The following is an 18,371-nucleotide window of genomic DNA, read 5'->3' on the forward strand; positions in this document are numbered from 1 at the left end:
ACAAAATCTAGAATTCAGAATAGCAATAGTAATCTTTGATGCTGTTAAACAATTCGAATCCAAACTATTCTAAACTATGTGGAAGTTTGTACTCCTTAGTCCGCCCTCGTAGAATAAAACAAAACAACATAAAAGGAATCGCCTAGTAAATACATGAACTACGTTAAACCACTACAAATGAGATGAGTAGTGACGTAAGTAACGTAACGTAAAATGAAATTAAACGTACAAATACATCTGTATGTATTTTGCAAAACAAAAAAAGCTTAAAAAGTGATCGCGCTTTGCCTGTTTAAATAACACAGACAATATCCATAGTTTGTTATACTATGTACGTATACATATGTGCCTACATAAGTACATGCAACTTGGATAGACTACCAGTCAGCCAGCCAGACATGGAAGCATTCAGTCAGTTAAATTTTTTAACAAAACTCAGACATGCATTCAAACACAAACATTTGTACAGTAACAACAACTGAATACATAGACACATGTTTTCATATTGGTGAAGGGAGAAAGTTGTTTACTAAATGTTTCGGCATTTAGCTAAACCCGAAAGTCCAAGGGATTAGATTATAGTTCTACAGACATTAGTACTTAAAAGTTAGAGGCAATATCCTTAAAGCATGTTATAAGTAAACATCGAAACCTCAGTTTTGAAGTTCTTTACAGTTATTCCTTAAAGTTGTACTAGTTATGACAGCAACGAAATTACTCTTTACCTTCACCAACATCAAATGAATGAATGTGTAACTAGTAGTATGTGAGAAGAAAATAAGTAAGAATCGAGTATCGAATCTTATATACCCACCATCAAAACATTATCATATATGTATATATCGATATAAATATGAGCACCCTGATGCTCAGAAGAAGGACTTTAAGGGGAGCTTGTGTCACGTATAGACCGAACTAAAGGCAATGGTCAATTGTAGTCCGAATTTGGTAAATTTGATAATAGTATTTTCAGTTATGAACGTTTCTAAAAGGAACTTAACATGGCTACAGGGGGGGATATACATATGTCAACCCATTCTTACAATTTTCAATACCAGCAACCTTCTAAATTGGGGAAATTTCAGCCAACTAGCTTCTTATATTTGGTCATTATCGCACAGACAAACGGATATAGCTAGATATCCGAAAATCGATATGTTACAAACGGAATATTAAAATCAATATCTTGTTGATCATATTGAGTTGTATTTCTTTAGTATTGAAGTTGATATTGTATCGTATGAGTGGGTTAGTGAAAAAAAACGTACCCGGCAAAAATACAAACAACCAAAGCAAAATGTACAACAACATTAAAATCATCAGCACCGCATCATCAACACAACAACAAACCTTGTTCAAGTTCAACAAACCGGTGAGTCAACATCATGCAAGCAAATAACGATACTAAAACAACAGTATATTGCAAAAACAAAACAATAATAATATTAAGAACTTTACTAGTTGTTGCAGTAGCCGGCAAATAGTAGAGAGGTAGTTGGAGCGAACTTGCTGGACGATACAACGATGATCGTTCAGTCAGAGTCCACACAATATCGACGAGTAAAACTGCGATATTTGCTTGTTTGTTATTGCTGATCAAAATGTTATTTTGGCGGTTAACAACAACAAGAGAATAAACAAACGAATAACTGCACAGTGGTTTGGAGTGAACGAATTACTGCTACAGGATCGGTTCAGCAATGCAAATTCATAATTGAAGGAGTTTAAACTTTAAAGGGAATTTTCTAGAGTTCTCAAGAGAAGAATAATTTTACAAAATTGTTTATTTTTTCATTCCACTCACATTCTTTAAAACTACAAAACTCCAAAAACTATGATGGAACTTCGCCTTTAGGAGGAATGTCCGCTTTGTCTCGAAAAGTGCGAAAGTATCAATGGAATTCTAATATTTACAATACAGCACAGATCCAAAAACATGGAACTAATCAGTTCTATTAAATTGGAGTAGTTCATTTACAACCACTGTTTGAGCTTTTTAGACGACTTACCACTGGCCCCTTTGCGCTAATCCGACATACTCACTCCAGGTGAGTGCCTCTAATTGAGGACCTCATACCCCTACATATATAATATATACTTGACACTAACTCATTTCCAGCTCTTAGTTCCATAGTCACTCCATATTCAGAAATACAAGTAGATTTAAACATGTATCAGTATTTTAACCAACTTTATATTCCCGCCAGTTTGGAGCCACCACTAGCTGCCCAAAGGAACCTCTCCAATAACCGGAACAAGACAAAGTTCGAAGCTCTGCCCTATGGACTACCAATTCCCGTAGTACCAGATTATAAGGCTCCCTGGTCCTACTCCAGATCAAAACATTCCAAGAAAAGACTGAGATTGCATTTGACACTACAAGTTTATAGTCTCGGCAGACTACCTATTTCCCCCCAGAATGCAATAACAATCCCCAGGGTAACATGCCCCGGCAGGGGGTAAAGTGTCTAAATAGTAAATGTTAAGTTCTATAAGATATCACTGTTTCTTCTAAATTATAAAAAAATATCACATTAAAATCCACTGTGCACAGTAAGCAGTCGAGTAAAGCTCAGTTGCTACAACAACAACAACAACAAAAGCATTAAGAATTGAGCAAAAATGTATCAGCAAACAGCATGTGAGCTACAGCAATAACAACAACAGGCAGCATGTATACTTAAATATTGTTGCTTTTTTTCGCATATAAATTGTCAGTCATCAATGTTGTTGTTGTTGCATTTATTAAGAATGTTTTGTAGTTGTTGTAGTTGTTTATTAACTAGCCGACTTTTTGAATGTTTATTAACGTTTTTCTCGCGTGTGTTTCTCATTTCAGCTTCTTAATGGTTATTGTTTTGTCTGTACATTCGTCCGTCTATCCATCCGTCCGTCCGTCCGTTAGTACGGATATTGCGGTGGTTTTATCGAGTCGAGTTTTTGTTGTTGCTGCTGCTGGTCTAGTGTTTAACGCCAACCAAACAACACATGCAAAATTACGAAACATTACGAACGCATAGCGACAACGACAACATTCAGGGAGATATTTAAAGACTTCTAAATGGTAAATATATGATGCGTTCGTTGTGATGTTTGTAGCATCATTTAAGAATTATTCGACTCGTTAAACTAGTTTAAATTTAATGAAATAGAAATAAGTTTAAAACCGGTATCCTTATTTTAGAAATGAGTAGTATTCTGTTGTTAAATAGATTTTTTTTAGACTAATTAGTCGAAATCCTAAAGTGTAAGTTTTCACTTATTTAATTGCCTAAAATCCTTTTTGGTTACAAACGATTACTGAAATCATAGCATCCTCTGTTTTTAGGGTAGAGTTAAAGTGACGCAAGTTTTTTTTTCGGATTTTTTTTAGAGTTGCCAATCATATATTAAACTAGGTGTTTATAGCCCTTGAGGCATATAGAGTCAATTGGTTTCTAGGTTGTACGAGGGTGAGTTCCCATTCCTACGAAGGTACTTTTTCAGAAAGTGATTATCTTCCTGTGATTAAGGTTTAAATCTCACACACTATGTATACCCCAAGGGGATCTCATCCAATAGTTCGAATTCTTCGAGCGTTCTGTTGCCCAAAATTCCAAAAAGTCAAATTCCTCTCTCTTCCCCTTTACAGTTCTTACAAGACAAGTAGCACCTCTATAATACCCCGGATTTCAGCTATATAACGGAGGTTCACCAAAGCAACATGATCCTATTCTGAAAATGTTAAAACTTTTTCGCTAATTAGCGATTCCTGGAAATTTATGAAATTTCTGTTTCCCCTAACCGCAACAAATGCATAACACCTTGACAACACACACCAGCAGAAAGTGTGTGAACAATATTATTCACATTATCGTCATCATCATCCTCATAATAAAATCCATAACATATTTTAACGACTAAATACAAGTGAAGTATCGTTGACTGGAGCATTTTTTTTTCTTTCGCCAAGCAACAATAAAAAAGTGCAAACCATAACCAACAACACGAAAAAAAACGCTTTCGATTTTATTTAAAATTCCTTAACCGACTCTTATTAAAGCATATTTTAACCATTTATGGAAATAAAAAACAAAAATAAACATACCAAAAAAAAGAAATACTTCAGAAAAAAGAGATATTCAAACAAAAACAGTTTTTTTTGCTTGTACTGACAAATTTTTGTGAGAAGTTAAAATAATAAAATAAAACTTTTTGAAACAAAGAAATGAACAACCACGCAAATAAACCGTTAAAACGTTAACTTTATGAGTTTAACAAAAAAATACTCAAATTAAATAAACGTTATGTTTTCAGCGGTCAATTTTGTCGGTATTTCGAAATTTTAAATTGTTATAATTTTAAATAACATCCTATTACAGATAGAGGTTGACTATGTACTATTCTGTAAATACTAGAAACAAAGTATTAGTATTAGAAGGTTCATGGAAATTATTGATAAAAACAAAAACCTTATTATAGTATTCATTGAATATATTAAAGTCCGTTGATCAGAAACTCAGTTTTATAGACGTAATTCCTAAGAATTTTCCAATCAATCTTCAAGGGATGTTATATCCAGAATAATATTACTCCCAAGATATTTGGATCTAATATCTACAAAAGCCCGACAATGGCAAAGAAAGTGCTTCAGAGTTTCACGGTCTTATATACATGCTCTATATTCGTCTGAATCCGTTCGTACAGTCCATTTAGAATACGTACCATCATACTAAGCTCAAACTTGCTCATTTTGAGGAGGCTTTCCTCCCTGCTCTCGTTAGGGTCATCCCATAGGATCTTTGTGGTTCTACCCACCGTTTCATTATTTCAAGAGGCCTTAAGAAATACTCTCACCCATATTTTTAATTCTGCCCTAGTTGTTTCAAATAGTTTTTAGTTCGTTAGGTAACAACCTCAAGCTCCCTTCCCTATAAAGCTATTTTATTCTCCTTTTGGTTGCCGACTACGCCCGGGTGGCCTGGTAATCATATAATGTAAACCTTACTTCTGGAAGAGTATTCGGTTAGAGCTTTCTTGCAATCCAAAATGGTCTTAGAGTTAAAATTATCACCCGATATCACCCTTATTGCCTTCTGGCTGTCGGTAAATATGTTAAACTCTGTGTATTTTATTGCTCGGACTTCTGTCTGGAAGCTAGTGTTAGGATTAGGTTCGATAATGACATTATATCTGGGATCAGTGTTTCAATGTTCTCGATATATTATGTGTCTGGTATGCGATAGAGCACGTTCGATGAATAGCCTTCCAATCTGTCCAGTATTGTTGCTTAACGTGGTAGTTCACTGCACGCGAACTGTCAAGTAGAGTCGAAGAGATTCCGTTTTGACTCTACTCTTCAGATGTAGTATTTATAGTATTAGATCCAGCCTGTAGCTGTGAGAAATCTGAGCTTAGACCCAGATATCTCACCAAGGTTAGATATAAAGTAACTGCCAAGGAAGCAGTTTCTCTTTACTGCCAGAGCAGGTCATCCAGAGAGAAGATGGAAGACCGTTTTTTCCTTTTCCATGTCTTTGCAACTGCGAGGGTGATGGTTGAAGGGGAGTCCAAGCCGACTTGCATGTCTGTCTATCACCCAGTGTCCTGTTATTACTGCTATCAGTATACATTGATGTGTCCTATAACCGCTTTTGGTCAGTTATCAGCCGTTCGTTAAGTGCGGCTCCATATCATATATGTTTCAATGGCTGCAATACCTAGCAACGTTTCCAGAGCTTCGGTTGACATAGTGCACCACTTAAACTAAAGCTGAGCTCCATGTAGTCGTTTGATATTATACTTTTTGTCCAAAGAAGTCAACCTTATTATTGAATCCAAAGTGTCATAGTAGGACTAAAACCCCATTTTATGCCTATGGTGCTAATACATAGCGCCCAGTATAGATGTGCCTGATTTCCGGTCAAAAATTACACCTAAGTACCTAACTCAGTCGGGTACCGATATCTTCTTGACCAGGAAACAGGGTTCAATCTACTTAGAAAGACCTCTCGGTTGAGCCCAGCTCTAGGCCGTATTCGGAGTCCTTGCAAAGGCTAAAGAGGCTCCGAATACAAGCAATACAAGTATTATGGACCCCTTTCTCCTTAGAAGTATTATTACATTGTCTACATAACAGACAGGGGTAAGTCCTTGCTCAGTTAGGATCCTATTAATCGTAGTTATCCAGACTAAAGAGGACAAAATGCCACGCTTTATCTCGCAGCTTATCCATCTGTTCAGACTGTTGTTAGAGAAATTAAGGATGTTTAGGTATCAGCAACGATGTAGGTATACATATATAGTCTGGTCCGTGTAACGAATAAGAAGTTGATATGTTGATATAAACGTCCTAAGTACAACCTTGTCAACGCTAATGCGTCAAGATAACTCTCGATTTAGTTGTGCAAACACTTAACACGATTTGTATATAATGCCCACCATTCGTTCATAATATCCTCATTAACAGATAATCATTATACACAAAGGAGTTATGAATATTAAACGAAAATATATTGAGAACAAACAGTACGATTACAAATATTAAAACGAAATGTCGAAATGTGTGAAAATAAAGTGTTGAGACACCAAATCCCCAACACATCTTCTGTGTCTTTGAGTTTTCTCTTAGTTCACGTTTATTTTGAAAAGTGAAATCATTTTACCGAAACACGCACGTATTCAACACTTCATTAACAAACAAACAAAAAGAACATCAAAATCAGCGCCCATAAAAATACAAAATCATTTAAGGCGACAAATATGCAACATGTTTCCTTTTTTTTATGGACGTGATATTGTGGAAGGTTTTTGTAACGTTATTAATTTTAAACATCTTTTTGTTTTAATGGAGGAAGTGGTATTGTACATATTTTGCATTTGTGTTATTTTTTTTTAAATAAAAATTAAGATTATGGACCATAATCGTTATAATCGTTCTGTTTAAGGTTAAACACTAATAAAATATTGACCACAAAAGTGAGGTTAAAATGGATGGATATTAATGTATTTTTTTTTTAAGCAGGAAGTTTTGGGAAATATTTAATGATTTTCTTATTGAAATGATTTCTTAGAAAGGTGATGAGCTTCTTATTTTATAATGACAGAACATTATCTGCTGTTACTGTAGGATTGGATGTATGTTGGTCTGAAGCGATTTTAAAGGAACTAGAAGTTATCTTAATGTAAAGTAGGACTATAACTACTAGCTTAGATGGAATACTGTACATTGCTAAAACCATAATTTTCACCGATATGGAGCTGGTCAGTTCATCTTTTATATTCGCGATGTTGCTTTGTCGCAGTCCTTTCAATTTCGACAACGGTTGCAACTGTACTAAAACTATAGGCGCTATTTATCTTTTCAATACAAAGCAAATATAAGTTCAGACAAGTCTTGAAAATGAGTTTCAGAATTTCTGCTTTTACATTGAATTTTTAAAATTCTTTTTCACGCCAAAAAAAAAAAAAAATATTTAATTTGCACTAAATGCTTAAGTTTGTAAAGCTTACACTTGAATTGTTTAATATTTAAAGCAAATAATTTGCCAAAAATATATGGTAAATAATATTTAATATCAGTATTATTTATTGTTTATTTAAAAAAAATTTAAAAATAAATATTGATGCTTTGATTTGTACAAAAGAAAGGCTTCATAAGAAATCCCTGGAATTGAATTGAAATTAATACAAAGAAAAAATGTGTTAAAAATATTAAAGGCGCGAAATAAAATCAATAAACCGAGAAAATAAACAAAATATGTTAATGGTGGTAAAAAGAGATTTTAGGCTGTTAATTTTCGGGACAAATTTCTTATAGTTCCTAAAGGAAAGAATTTTTCCTTTAAATACTTTCTTTTGAAGAAAATGTTCGTTAGATTTTCTTCTTAAAGATAAAGATCTGAGAAAAATAGGCCACTGTCGGTCACTATCTACTAACCTACTACAGGGAGATCAGTGCAGTGAGCACTACGTCAACACAGGCTTTGGAAACTTTGCTAGATATTGCACCCATTGAAACATATTTAAGATTTGAGGTGGCACTTACAGCCGAATGTCTCATAACTTTAGTCGAACTGACCAAAAGTAGTTATAGGTTATAGTCTTCAATGTATACTGGACACATTGGTAGGCTATATACAATTATCGGATGCGCCCAATCGCATACCAGAGATAGAATTCTTCGGAAACTCTGAAACACTGATCCCAGATAGAATGCTCAAGCGGAACATTAGAGCAAATACTGGTAGAAATAATTTGCTACAGCGATGGCTTTAAATTGGGGCATAAAGAGTTTTATATTGAAGAATCAGATACTATCGTTTATCTAATCACAACACTTGTTTCCAGGCAGAAGTCTGAGAATAATATGTCGGGAACTTAAAAAAACTGATATCAGATAGAATGCCATGGCCAACCGAAACATTAGAGCTAATACCCGTAGGAATCCGTTGGTACACGGATGGTTTTAAATTGGGGAACAAAGCGGTCCGTTTTATATTGAAGACCCAGAAACAGAAATTTACTTAATGACAACACTAGCTTCCAGGCAGAAATCCGAGATGAATATGTCGGGAACTTTGAAACACTAATCCCAGATATAATGTCGTGGTCAAGTGGAACATTAGAGCTAACACCCATAGGAATCCGTTGCTACACGGACAGCTATAAATTGGGGCATAAAGCGGGCCTGGGGTTTTATATTGAAGACCGTTTACCTAATCACAACACTAGATTCCAGACAGAAGATCGATCAATAAGGGACTGTGTTAAATTGGATTAACATAAATATGGCGCCAACAGGGCTTAACATGTTTACCGTCAGCCAAAAGGCAATAAGGGCGATATCGGGTGATAATTTTAACTTTAAGAATATATTGGATTGTAAGAAAGCTCTAACCGAATACTCTCCCGCTTACCAGGCCACCCGGGCGTAGTCTGCACCAAAAAGGCGAATAGAATAGCTTTATAGAAGTAACGAAGTCCGAGAAGAATATGTCGAGAACTTTGGAACACTGATTTCAGATAGAATGCCATGGCCAACCGGAATATTAGAGCTAATACCCGTATCACGTTTGGCGTGATGGATCCAAATTGGGGAACAGAGCTGGCTTGGGGTTTAATATTGAAGACCCAGAAACAGAAATATACTACCGTTTACCTAATCGCAACGCCATCATCCAGGAAGAAGTCCGAGCAATAAAGGAATGCGTTGATTACAATAATTATGGCGCCAATATTAACCGATAGCCAGAAGGCAATTAGGTCGATATAAGGTGATAAAGTTAAATCTAAGAAAGCTTTAAGAGAATACCCTCCCAAAGGAAAGATTAACATCATATGGGAACCATGCCATTCGGGAGTAATCGGCAACGAATGAGGGATTGTACCAGGGAAGGGAGCTCGATGTAGTTAACCTTTTCGACGCAACGAGTGCTGAATTCAAAATATGGATGAGAGAATGCCATATGAACCACAAAGATCCTATGGGGTGACCCTAACGAGAGCAGAACGAGAATCCTCCTCAAAATAAGCATGTTTAGGTTAGTATGATGGTTTGTTTTTTTAAGTTGGTTGAATGTAGAGAGGACAGTGAAAATCTGGAACACTTTCTTTGACAATTCTTCAGAACTATATCCATATATCTAGAGAGTGTCATTATTCCACGATTACTAAGTAGAAGATTCTTGAGAATAATGTTCAGGAAACTGAGTTTCTGGACATCGTATGATAAAACATTCCATTAAAAAGGTGCGTAAATCAGGTCCGTTCGTGACCTAGGTGTATTTCTTCGGAATATCAACCTAACGTATATAAAATTTACCTTATTATACAAAATTTTTCTTAAATTTCCAAAAAGTATTCAATTATTAGGAGCTAAAATATATCAAAACCCCTATCACTATAAAAGGAACTATCACAAACCAAAATAAATTCACCGTATATAAAAAAACTCTTTAGCTTTTGTTCCAGTTTCAAACCCAATTATGGTCAAATAACAAAAAGATCATTAACAATAATAACAAAAACCTAATCAAAATACATACATATGGTAATGGTTAACCAGAACTCCATAATAACTTTGGCCCATAAAATACAATTTACGTTTTTATTATGTTTTAATATGAAGTATAATAATTGCAAAAAAAAAATACTTTGTTTTACAATGTTGTCAAATGTTACGATTTTCCTCAATAATTTTCCCACTTAAGGCTTTTTTTATTGTATTGTGACTTTTCTCAGTAATGATCATTATTATAATTAACATTGTTACCATGATTGTGACGGTTGGTTGAAAATCAGACGAAAAACAAACCATGGCATACAAAACAAATTGTCAACATTGACTGATAACAACTCTTGCATACAGATAAGTTTTTATTTAGTTTTCCTTTTTTTCTCCTCTTTAGTTAATTTTGTTTTTTGTAAATGTTTACTGCAGTTTATATTGGTAGAAAATGAGATATTTGCGAAAACACATTGTTTTCCCCCATAGAATTCTCAATAACATAAAACTGCTAAAGAACAGTGGTTGGAGTATAATACTTGAAAAATGCACGTCGTTTTTTGCGAACCTTATCCAAACCCTATTACAAACCCCACATATATAATACGTTACATGTTTATTTTCCAATGACCTTTTACGTTAGATCATATCCGGATAAATAGTTAGGCCATTATCGCGGCTTTTGTGCGCTCTTTAAAGTATCTGAAGGAATCGAACTCAAGACCTTCGTTCTGTTACCATCTTCGTTCTGTTACCATCTCAATATTAAAATGTTTTGCTAAATGTTCCAGCAAAAACTAATATTTTTGACTTTAGAAACTAATTAAATTATGAATATCAATAAAACAAAAAGAAAAGACCACTGTGCAATATTGTTTATGTATTAGTAATGTAGTATGGGGGTCCCTCTACGGTCGATTTGTCTTCCTTTTGGTTTATGAGAATAAACGTATATTTTATGAATGAATACATATTTGTATTCTTTATAATAAGATACTTGGAAACACGTATGTATATTAGGGTGCTATATTTCAAAATATTTTTTAAAGAAAATCATAAGTACTATCCCGGACTATAGGCCAGTCTATAGACTATAGACCAATCTGTAGCCTAGACGATAGGCCAGTGTATAGCCTAGAATATAGGCCAGTCTACAGCCTAGACTATAGGGCAGTCTATAGCCTAGACTATAGAGCAGTCTATAGCCTAGAGTGTAGGCCAGTCTATAGCCTAGACTATAGGCCAGTCTATAGCCTAGATTATAGGACAGTTTATAGTCACGACTATAGGTAAATCTGTAGCATAGGCTATAGGACAGTCTATAGCCTAGACTATAAGAGAGTCTATAGCCTAGACTATGGATCAGTCTATAGCCTAGACTATAGGCCAGTCGATAGCCTATAACCAAGACTATAGGACAACCTATAGAATAGACTATAAAACAGCCTATAGAATGGACTATCGGACAGTCTATAGCCTAGACTATAGGACAGTCTATAGCCTAGACTATAGGACAGTCTATAGCCTAGACTATAGGACAGTCTATAGCCTAGACTATAGGACAGTATATGGCGTAGACTATAGGTCAGTCAGTAGTCTATAACCTAGACTATAGACCAGGCCAATCTGTATAAATTACTATACGACAGCTTATAGCCTAGACAGCGTATAGAATAGGCAAGTCTATAGCCTAGATTATAGGCCAGTCTATCGCCAGGACTATAGGTCAATCTGTAGCCCAGACTATAGGACAACCTAAAGACTAGACTATAGGACAGTCTATAGCCTAGACTATGGGTCAGTCTATAGCCAGATTGTAGGCCAGTCCATAGCCTATACTATAGGCCAGGCCCATCTGTAGAAAATACTGTACGACAGCTATAGCCTAGACTATAGGACAGCTTATAGAATATACTATACTACAGTCTATAGCATAGACTATAGGACAGTCTATGGTCTAGACTATAGGTCAGTCTATGGTTTAGACTATAGACCAGTCTATAGTCTAGACTCTGGACTATAGACTCTGGACTATAGACCAGTCTATAGTATAGACTCTGGACTATAGACCAGTCTATAGTCTAGACTCTGGACTATAGACCAGTCTATAGTCTCGACTCTGGACTATAGACCAGTCTATAGTCTAGACTCTGGACTATAGACCAGTCTATAGTCTAGACTCCGGACTATAGACCAGTCTATAGTCTAGACTCTGGACTATAGACCAGTCTATAGTCTAGACTCTGGAGTATAGACCAGTCTATAGTCTAGACTCTGGACTATAGACCAGTCTATAGTGTAGACACTGGACTATAGACCAGTCTATAGTGTAGACACTGGACTATAGACCAGTCTATAGTCTAGACTCTGGAATATAGACCAGCTTATAGTCAGGACTATAAGCCAGTCCTAGATTATAAGCAAGGCTATAGTCTGGGCTAGTTTATAGCCTAGCCCTATACATAAGCCTTTTGAGTAAATGTATGCTAAGTCTGTAGACTAGAATATTGGCCAGTCTATAGAATAAAGTATTGGCTAGCCTATAGACTAGTCTCAAAGCCAGGTCAAGGATCTGCTAACATCCTAATTATCATGTGTTACAATAATTCGACTCAGAATGTGAAAATTTTCATTATGTACCCTAATGTAGATAAGTATGTAAGTTTTATGGTTTTTATATAGAAAATACGAATAAAATAAATAAAATATTTGTATTCACATGTGTATTTATTATGTTTATCATTATGATTACTTATTATTGTTGCTATTTTTTTTCTCTTTGTTTATTTTGTTGTTGTTTGCTATTATTTGTTATTTGCATATGTCAATCATGTTTATGTTTCATAGGAACTAAACAGACAGACACAGTGACGCATAGGCCAGAAGGACAAATGTATGTATGGACAGACAAAAAGACCGGCAATTACCCCAAAGATAAATTGCAGGACAGACGGATACTACTATAGTAGTCTGGCTCCAAAATTTGGCCACAATATTTGTTTGACTGCAATGAAGCAAATTTCTGGAACTTGGTCTTTTCAAAAAAAAATTCGGTATCAGACTAATACTGCTTGGTATATGAGTCCCTTAATGTTTATTTGCATACGTTCGCTCTTTTTTTTATTATTTGTGTGATTTTTGTGGTAATTTATGAGAATTATGAGTAGTAAATAAATAAAATGTCATATAGAGCAGTCAGTCAGTTAAACAGGCATCCAATGGAAGTCATTCATACCCTAAAACTTGCATTTATACATATAAACAAATACTCCATTCATATGCTTCGGTGAAGAGAAGGGGTGGCTAAAGGAATATTGCCACCACAAAACATATGAATTTTGAACGAACGACTGAATGAATTTTAATTGTTAGCGGGGTAAAGGAATTGTAACACATTTAAAACCCCCCCAAAAATGTCAATCATACAGTTTCCGTTAAAGGAAGTCAAAACGACAGTAAGTAGTGATAAGGAAAGTATAAATTTTTGATGTGGTTGCTGTTTGTAATTTTGTTGTTTTTTGTTATTAAATAAATTAAATCTATAGATTTTTATGGAAATTTAAAGTCAATATTTGGCAGTCAGTTACAGTTTGACTGTTAGTTATTAAACATAAATGTTATTGGGAAGTTGAAGTGAACTTGAAGTAAGTTAAGTCAATTACAGGCGCCAGTAAATTTAATGCAGTCAATGAACTAGAAAATTTCATTGATAAATGTTTTTATAGGAAATTTAAATATCAGTTGATATTTTAGAGTCTAGTGTTAGACTTGGTGGCCAATGGGTTTATTAAAGAAATTTCTAGGAAAATAGAAAATGAGATCCACTAGGATAGGTTAGGTTTATAGGAGGTTGTATACTACATCAAATCCAAAGAAATACACCTAGGCCACTATCGGGCCTGTTGTGCGCTCCTTTCCATAAAAAAAAATTTGCACTGAATGAATTATTTTTCAGTGTTAAGAAACTCAGTTTCCTGGCTGTAATTCCTAAGAATCTTAAAATCAGTGTTAGTCAGGAATGTTATTTCCGGAATAACATCACTTCCAAGATACTGGGATTTAACTTCGACGAATGCCTGACAGTGGCAAAGATAGTGCTCCAGAGTTTCACTGTCCTCTCCACATGCTCTACATTCGTCTGAATCCGCACATCCTATTTTGCATAAATGTGCTGTGTGTCCACTCAGAATACGAACCATCATACTAACTTCACACTTGCTTTTCGTCTTGCTCTCATCAGGGTCACCCCATAGGATCTTTGTGGTTCCACTCACCGTTTCATTACTCCAAGAGGCCTTATAGCATTTTCTCGCCCATATTTTTAGTTCAGCTTTTGTTGCGTCGAATGGTTTTGCGTTTGTCAGGTTAACTGCCTCGAGCTCCCTTCCCTTTAAAAGCTATTACATTCGCCCTTTCGTTGCCGACTACCCCCGAGTGGGCTGGTACCCATATGATGTAAACCTTACCTCTGGGAGAGTATTCAGTTAAAGCTTTCTTACAATCCGATACGGTCTTACATTCAATTTTATCCCTGATATCGCCCTAATTGCCTTCTGTCTGTCGGTAAATATATTAAGCGCTGTGGGCGCCATATTTATTCTCATCCAATTTACGAATTCCTTTATTGCTCGAACTTCTGCCTGGAAGCTTGTGTTATAATTTGGTAACCGGTGGTACATTTCTGTTTCTGGGTCTTCAATATAGAATCCCAGCCCTACTTTGTCCCCCAATTTAGAGCCATCCGTATAACAACGGTATTTGCTCTAATGTTCCGCTGGACCAAGACATTCTATCTGGGCTCAGCGTTTCAAAGTTTCGGACATATTCTGTGTCTGGTATGCGATCAGGCGCGTCCGATGATTGAGTATAACCTTCCTTCCTTCCGCCGCCTCATATCTTAAATATGTTTCAATGGGTGGATATTTAGCAACGTTTCCAGAGCCTTGGTTGAAGTAGTACACATGGCACCAATTATACCCTAGCAGCATGTACGCTGCTAAATACACTTTTATAAAGCCAATTTGTCATAGTAGGACTAAGAACCCATTTCATGCCTTTAGTTCTCCTACATATCGTCCAGCACCGATGTGCCTTGTTGATCCTACTCTATAAGTGGTTCCCCCATTTTAATTTCTGATCGAGAATTACACCTAAGTACTCAACTTTGTCTGCCACCGGTATCTTCTTCCCCTAGACTAGTCTATAGTCTAGTCTATAGACTAGACTATAGACTAGACTATAGGCTAGACTATAGACTAGACTATAGACTAGACTATAGACTAGACTATAGACTAGAATATAGACTACACTATAGACTAGACTATAGACTAGACTATAGACTAGACTATAGACTAGACTATAGACTAGACTATAGACTAGACTATAGACTAGACTATAGACTAGACTATAGACTAGACTATAGACTAGACTATAGACTAGACTATAGACTAGACTATAGACTAGACTATAAACTAGACTATAGACTACACTATAGACTAGACTATAGACTAGACTATAGACTAACTAGACTATAGACTAGAACTATAGACTAGACAATAGACTAGACTATAGACTAGACTATAGACTAGACTATAGACTAGACTATAGACTAGACTATAGACTAGACTATGACTAGACTATAGACTAGACTATAGACTAGACTATAGACTAAACTATAGACTAGACTATAGACTAGACTATAGACTAGACTATAGACTAGACTATAGACTAGACTATAGACTAACTATAGACTAGACTATAGACTAACTAGACTATAGACTAGACTATATGACTAGACTATAGACTAGACTATAGACTAGACTATAGACTAGACTATAGACTAGACTATAGACTAGACTATAGACTAGACTATAGACTAGACTATAGACTAGACTATAGACTAGACTATAGACTAACTATTAGACTAGACTATAGACTAGACTATAGAACTAGACTATAGACTAGACTATAGACTAGACTATAGTACTAGACTAGACTATAGACTAGACTATAGACTAGACTATAGACTAGACTATAGACTAGACTATAGACTAGACTATAGACTAGACTATAGACTAGACTATAGACTAGACTATAGACTAGACTATAGACTAGACTATAGACTAGACTATAGACTAGACTATAGACTAGACTATAGACTAGACTATAGACTAGACTATAGACTAGACTATAGACTAGACTATAGACTAGACTATAGACTAGACTATAGACTAGACTATAGACTAGACTATAGACTAGACTATAGACTAGACTATAGACTAGACTATAGACTAGACTATAGACTAGACTATAGACTAGACTATAGACTAGACTATAGACTAGACTATAGACTAGACTATAGACTAGACTATAGACTAGACTATAGACTAGACTATAGACTAGACTATAGACTAGACTATAGACTAGACTATAGACTAGACTATAGACTAGACTATAGACTAGACTATAGACTAGACTATAGACTAGACTATAGACTAGACTATAGACTAGACTATAGACTAGACTATAGACTAGACTATAGACTAGACTGCAGTATAGGTAAGATTTAAACCAGATTATAGTAGAAACTAAAGACTAGACTAAAAGCCAAGATTACAGGCTATGGCATAGATTACATGACTGACTATGAATTTAAAGATCTACAATCCATACCATTAGCAATACAGAGATTCTTGTCGGAATTCAAATTGTACAAACACAAAACTTACTGTGATTCCATTACAAATAATTTCAATATGATATAATTTAGAAAAAGGATACAATTGGCAAAGCTTTATTGCGAAAATGCACCACTGTAAATGGTTCATTTGGTGTTGCCACATCTAAAAGATGATGTTTGGCTCTTGATTGTTCTTCTTTGGTGGCTTTAGCGGTTGCAATGTCTAAATTAGCATAAACCTGTAAGTAAAACCAAAATAAAATTAAAGAGTTAAAACAAAATATAAATTTACATATGAAAATAAATTTGCATATAAAGTGTTAATTTGTTAGTGGTGTGTTCAGGTTCAGGGCTTAAAAGTAAAGCAAATAATTTAGTTTCTTTAAGAAAAGTTTCTACTTTTTACTTAATTTACATAGCAGATAATTTTACACTTTTTTTACACAAATTTTATACAAATTCCATTTAGGTTTTTTTTTTTTTTTTTTTTTTTCAAAAAAACTCATATTTTTTGTTGTTAATTACATAGATTTTAATAATTTAATTAACATATTTTATTATAACTAATAAATATTTAAGTAAGCTGAGTGTTGCTGTATAAGATTCTTATGGTAAATAAGTATTTCTTTTGAAAAATATTCATAACTTTTTTTTTTTTGTCTAAAAGAGAGAACTACATTTTCATTTCATCTTTTTATTCATAAAAGTTCAATGACTTTGATTTCGTATTTTTTTTTCTTTCTTTGTAATTTAAATATTTAGTAGAGGAATTTGTCAGAGTTGTTTCCAAAAACAGGTTGTTTTTTCTTTTTTTTTTAAATCTTTTAATAAAAACTAATAAATTTTTCATTAAATATTAAAATTTATATTGTGATGGTTTTTTTTTTTTTTGTTAAATCCATACAAAGATTTAATAAAATTTAATATCTTTGTTATATATAATTATAATAAGATAAAACAAGTTACAGAAATTAGTTTGATTTTTAAACGAATTCAGAATGAGCGTTTTATGAAAGTGTTCCGATTTGTATAAACTTTAGTATACGTCATAATGGACATACAGAAATAATCGCAAAGTTTTTGCAAAAAAAAAATAGTCATGCAATCTGATGTTGAAAATCGGTAAAGATCAAGGAATAAAAAGGATCATAAGGAATCAAATTACGAAAACATTTTTTATGAAATGTCTAAAAAGAATTTATGTATTTTAAAAGAAAACTTTTTATAAATATGACCATGAAACTCTGGCCGAAAACAAAGGTAAAAATCGTCTGTATGTCCTTAATAGGGATTTGAAGCTAACGATCGAACTAAGGAAAATGTTAAGTAGGTTAACTGTTATTAAAGATCTGTCTATATAGAAATGTTTTGTCTCATAAAATTTCCTCGAGAAACTAATTTATTTAGCCATAACTCCTACATTTTCTAACCTATATTTTACTATCATAATATTTCGCAAAATCAAAACTGCTTTAATTTCAAATCTGCCTAAAGAACAAAGTATATCTACCACTTTATTATAGTGAGTATAATTAAATAAAATTTCATATAAAAACTATTGAATAAATTCAAATATTTCTTATGGCAAGTTTCAAGCATTAGAAGACAGGTCTTCATTTCTAACAAAATCCGGTATCAACTGTATAGAGTTAGTAGAGGGCATGGAACAGATTAATGCTTAATTAAATATGTTTAACAATTTCGATA

General features: G+C 34.3%; 1 protein-coding gene across 1 annotated transcript in view; it reads right to left on the reverse strand.

The window, feature by feature from the left end:
• The window catches only part of LOC119616064 (tRNA dimethylallyltransferase-like), a 73,858-nt gene that overhangs the window by 46,531 nt on the left and 8,956 nt on the right, over positions 1 to 18,371 (reverse strand). The window contains exon 2 of the mRNA XM_037972211.1: positions 16,766 to 16,903. Within this exon, the coding sequence (XP_037828139.1) occupies positions 16,766 to 16,903 (138 nt within the window). The remainder of the gene's footprint in view (positions 1 to 16,765; positions 16,904 to 18,371) is intronic.

The sequence above is a fragment of the Lucilia sericata genome, unplaced genomic scaffold (genome assembly GCF_015586225.1).
Source record: "Lucilia sericata isolate MDLA Ls3-8-SP2 unplaced genomic scaffold, ASM1558622v1 Contig000055F_arrow, whole genome shotgun sequence".
NCBI classification, from domain to species: domain Eukaryota; kingdom Metazoa; phylum Arthropoda; class Insecta; order Diptera; family Calliphoridae; genus Lucilia; species Lucilia sericata.